Source organism: Meriones unguiculatus, chromosome 2 (assembly GCF_030254825.1).
Source record: "Meriones unguiculatus strain TT.TT164.6M chromosome 2, Bangor_MerUng_6.1, whole genome shotgun sequence".
Taxonomy (NCBI): Eukaryota; Metazoa; Chordata; class Mammalia; order Rodentia; family Muridae; genus Meriones; species Meriones unguiculatus.
Genome location: NC_083350.1, coordinates 41,983,438 through 41,988,316, shown reverse-complemented (window position 1 = coordinate 41,988,316; position 4,879 = coordinate 41,983,438). Strand labels below are relative to the sequence as shown.

Genomic DNA, 4,879 nt, shown 5'->3' with positions numbered 1-4,879 from the left:
GCTCTCATAATGATTTCTAAGAGTACTAATATTTCTCAGTTTTCAAGGGGTAAATCTGTGGGCTAATTTTCTCCTTAATTCAGTGACATTTCTCCTACTGTGTTTTAGCATAATCATGTCCCTTTACGTTAGGCAGGGGAGAGAGAGAGAGAGACCAAAGACTCTGCTTTAAGGGAATTCACTTCTCAGAACTTGATTTGTTGTCTGTAATTTGCCATTGTAGAACTTATTCCTATTGACCTTTGTTTAGGCGCTAAAATAATTCAAACAAGAGCTCTTACCTGGCCACATGGCAGATATTTGAATATTTAAAGACATCAACCTGGCTGCCACTGTCCATGTTAAACCTTTCCTCTTCCTTGTATTCAATATAAATCATTTCCAGGCATCTCAACATCTTTCAGGCCTGTGCTGCCTGCTCCTTCCTAAAATACAGTCCCCAAATCTAAACTTGTATGCTTGTTGTAGCAGATCTAGTAACAATCTAGTAGAGCTTAGCAGATGTCCCAAAGAATATCCAGAAAAACACTGTTGATCTCTCAGAGGAAATTGGCAACTCAGGTTCCTTCTCTGGGGGAAGCTGGAATGTTGGGAGCCTTGTTATAATAAAGATGATGGAATCAAGGTATGACCAGGAGAACAATGAATTATAAAACCTCAGCTACAGTCACTGTAGTTTTCTCCCAGACTAGCTCAGTGCTGCTGATAACCAGGGCATTAAGGGGAGGGGGAGGCAGGAATAACATCATTCCTTATTGAAAGCAAAAATACCTCCCCTTCTAAACTCTCAAGTTACCCCCCCTATGTTGAGCTTTTCCAGTTTGATTGACAACAACAACAAAATATGTCGCTATTCAGGGAACTAGAAACTGATGCTGTTTGCAGCATGTAAGACACTCAGAAGCTGTGTCGTATTCGTTTCTTCATTGTATACTTTATAAAATGTCTACCTAAAAACACTATGCATTTTGGATAGCATAATAATAATATATATGAGAAATAAAACTAGCCTAACCATTAACATATACACATCAACCTGGTGCTCTGTCCTGTGTGTGTGTGTGTGTGTGTGTGTGTGTGCATGTGTCTCTCTCTCCATGGTCACAAGTAACCCACACTGACCTCAAACTCACTATGTAGATGAGGATGATCTTGAACTCCTGATCCTTCCAAGTGCTGGGATTACAGTCCAGTAGTAGCATGCCCAGCAGGGGAAGGCGATCTCTCATATATGCTTAGTAAATAGCATTGTTCATTATTTCAGCCATTTATCAGATTAATATTTTTCCTACAAAATTACTAGAGCAGACAAAAGGCTAAGAGATCAGATTTCTATTTTTCAGTTCTGTCGCTCCCTACCTGTAAAACATAAAAACATCTCTTCTACTCTTATAGGGACTCAGATCCCCCAGCTATAAAATAAAGAAGCTAAATAAGATGAATTCTAAGGGATTGTTCTAAGTTTTTGAAATTTTAAATATTTTTTAAGAAGACGCAAGATACCAAAGTTGATATTTATCACTAGGGATGTTGGTTATTTACAAAGCCTTAAGTGATAAGTGTAGGACCAGTATTTGTGGCATGGAAACTTTCAACTCTTTTAATCATGCGTTTTCAGCTATGGGGGAGGAAGCTGACAGTAACAGGAAGCAAAAGTGATGGTTACAGAACCTTCAGTAGCATATAATGTTCAGGGACCCCCCCACACAGGCAAGAGGCTTTATAAAAGACACTGCAGAGTACAATAACAACACATGCGATCTGACCAACTCAAACACATTTGAAATGAAAAGACAACCAAAATACTTGGATACATCTTACTCTTACATAAAATGTGCTCACAGACCTGGCCTGTTCATTGTACCACATCAAAACTAAAGAGGCAATCTCCCTTCTGGCACAGAACATCTTCTACAAAACCAACATCTAAATACAAGAATAAAAAGCACTTGTATTAGGCTAGCCTCAGTTTAAAACGTGACATATTTTCTCGGATGCCAAAATTTTCTTAGTGTGAATAAGATAACATAAGACATAAGGCCAAATGCAAGAAAATATCTGAACCCAGAGGGAACATTTATATTGAACAGTGTTTTACATGATTAACAGTTTGATATGCAAAGAAAAAGTCCTTTTCCTTAATGGAAACCCATTTTGGATGTTAAGGTAGGCAGGAAAAAAAAATGCCACCCTATTTTCAACTGTGATTATGATGAAATATGTCATAAAATAATAAGAAGTATTAGGTTAGCTAATAAGTACTTCAAAATCCAGGACAGTGAGTCTTCCTGGAGAAGACAATGAAAAACAAAGCAATAAAACAAAAGAAAACAAAACAAAAGAACAACAAAAACCTGGCAGGAATGGAATCACTTAAGCCCAAGGCAGCTGCATGGCGCACACACAAAGTCATGGCAACTACAGCACTCTTGTTGAATTTGATTATTTTAGATCTCTGTAAAACAAATCAATTCCGGTTGTTCAAACTATCAAAATAGCTTGAAATTCTATCAATTCCTTTCCTTCATAAAGTGGGGAGTCTTAATTACAAATACTAAACTATGTGGAAGGGCTTCAATGCAAACAAAAATCACGCAGTGTAAATTTCAGAGTCCTACTTTTCTTCCAACTGCCCCAAGTGACACAACAGACCACGGCGGGCTGCCCAAAAAGAACCTGTTAACTTTTTTTTTTTTTTTTAAGTCAAATACCACGGGGCAGATTTGTAAGAGTGAAAAACTCAGTCAAAAAATTGCTTCAGAAGGGACAGGGAAATTTTTGCCACATTAGCATATGTGGAAAAAGATACCATTCCCTCACCCCACCCCCAACTGAACTCCTCTTGGCATTTCCTGAAAGGGCGGGTTAGCAAATTTTAATAAATCATATTTCAAGAGGTAACTCAGCAGATTGAAAAAAAAAAAACCTAAAGAGACTCACAAAATAAACATTTACAAGACTGAACAATTCTTGAACTCTTATTAAAACCAAAAGAACCCCTCTTGATGAATTTCACCACGCACGGAATGAGCAACTGACTAAATGGTGGTCTGATAATATGCAACCTGTCCAGTAGCCCAACATTTCTTATTTGGCTTGTTTGTTTGTTTATTGCGTCCTTCAACCACGAAAGATCATTTGGGGCGAAGCCTAAGCGACGCTGTACACACACAAAGCCGTCCCTGCGAGCCATCCTACCAAGGAGGCAGTGGGTAAAGAAATCTTGCTTCTGGTCTAAGCGGGAAGTCGGGTGAGAGGAAGCGCGGCCGTGCTCGCCTCCCTCTACAAGAGGTATTTCCCTAGAAAGAATCCAAAGAAAACTGCTCCGATCACGAGAAGGACAACGGGGAAAGGCGTGGTGCGGTTCGGCTTCAGGGAGGTGGAGGAGGTGGGCTCCGGCCTGCTGGGGTGCGCCGCCTTTCTGAACCTCAAGACTTCTTCCTCCTGGTCACTTTCTCTCGGCATTTCAAACACACACCTCAGTTTGGAATCCATGAGTTCGCCGGGCCTTGCCTCCTTCCACACGGCCTCCAGATTCGAAGGGTCCGCGGGGGCAAACACTGTCTGCACCATGAATTTGTGCGTGCCCTCCCCGCTGGGGTCGCGGCAGAAGGGCTGCAGCATGGCGGCGACCGTCACTGTGCAGCCCGGCTCGATGACGCCGCTGGTGGGCCGCACGCAGTAGCGGCGGGGTCTGGTGCTCTTCACCTTGAAGCACACTGTCCTCGACGACGGGTTGCGCAATTTGAGATGCGTGGTGACCACCGCGGTGAAGGGGCCTTTGAACTTGAGGACGGCCGGCGGGTCGAGGACCAGGACCTGCGGGGGCTTCGCGGGGGCGCGGGAGGCAGACGCCATGGGGACGGGAGGGGGGTGGCGGTTCGCGACCCCCGGTCTCCGCGTCACAACCGCCGGGGCCACGCGCGTCCCCATCCTGGACATCCCTGGGCTCTGGGTTTCACGCAGCCGTGTGGGGAATGTGTGATAAAATATGGTTTATAAAATCATCCCTGGGAGATAAACGCGGCTTATTGAGCTCAAACAGCCAAAGAACCATCCCTTGAAATAACTATCTACGGATCTGAGCCCAAACGCCTTGGGGGAAAGGAGTGTCCGTGTGTATTAAACATGGGGTAAGTGAAGCGCTTCTTAAATCCTACCTTCCAGCCCACCCCCACTCTACACACAGTGATGATAATTTCTCTTCAAAACTGAAAAATTTTGTTAAAAATGGAAAAATACATGCGGAACTTAAAAATGAACGAGCCTCAGCGATTTTTAGGCATCTGATTCAGTGGCAATACCCTTCCCTCCATTATTGCAAGGGCACCTCCACTCTAGATCCCTACTCTGGTTACTTTTTATAACCCATGAAGAGCCTCAAGTAACTGGCCTATGATCACGTCTATGCGAGACTGTCACCACTGATGACTGATGTGGGTCTTCTTGGCAGATGGGCCTTGGCTTATAACAAATCTAGCTAAACAAGGGGGTGGGGCGGAGCTGAGGCAATATTCCTTCCAATGCCACCTGACTGGAGATCCTGCCCCGACTTCCCTAAATAATGGACAGCAGACCTGGAAATGTAAGCTGAAATACATCTTTTCCTCCCTAGATTGTTCATCACGGCAACTCAAGTCAAACTAGGATCCCACCTAAAGAAAAACTTACAGAAACTTGTGGAGCTTTATATACATTTTCCACTCAAAAAGAGGTTCCTCTCAGGAGGTGGCATTGACACTAAAGTAGATAAATTAACAGAGAAGTTCGGAAGTCCTTTCAATCTCCCCTCCGCCCTCCTAGGGGAGAATGGAAGAAGCAGGACACAGAATTGCCACGTGGCAAATGTCCTTATTTTGTACTTGAGCCTCTTTTGGAT

The 4,879-nt window shown here is 43.3% G+C and overlaps 1 protein-coding gene across 1 annotated transcript; it reads right to left on the bottom strand.

Annotated features, from left to right (window-relative positions):
• Nucleotides 1–1,589: 1,589 nt before the first annotated feature.
• LOC132652126 (vesicle-associated membrane protein-associated protein A-like) lies at nucleotides 1,590–4,319 on the bottom strand. The gene has a single exon (XM_060376902.1). The coding sequence runs from the start codon at nucleotides 3,940–3,942 to the stop codon at nucleotides 3,283–3,285; it is 660 nt and encodes a 219-aa protein (XP_060232885.1). The 5' UTR covers nucleotides 3,943–4,319; the 3' UTR covers nucleotides 1,590–3,282.
• Nucleotides 4,320–4,879: the final 560 nt, after the last annotated feature.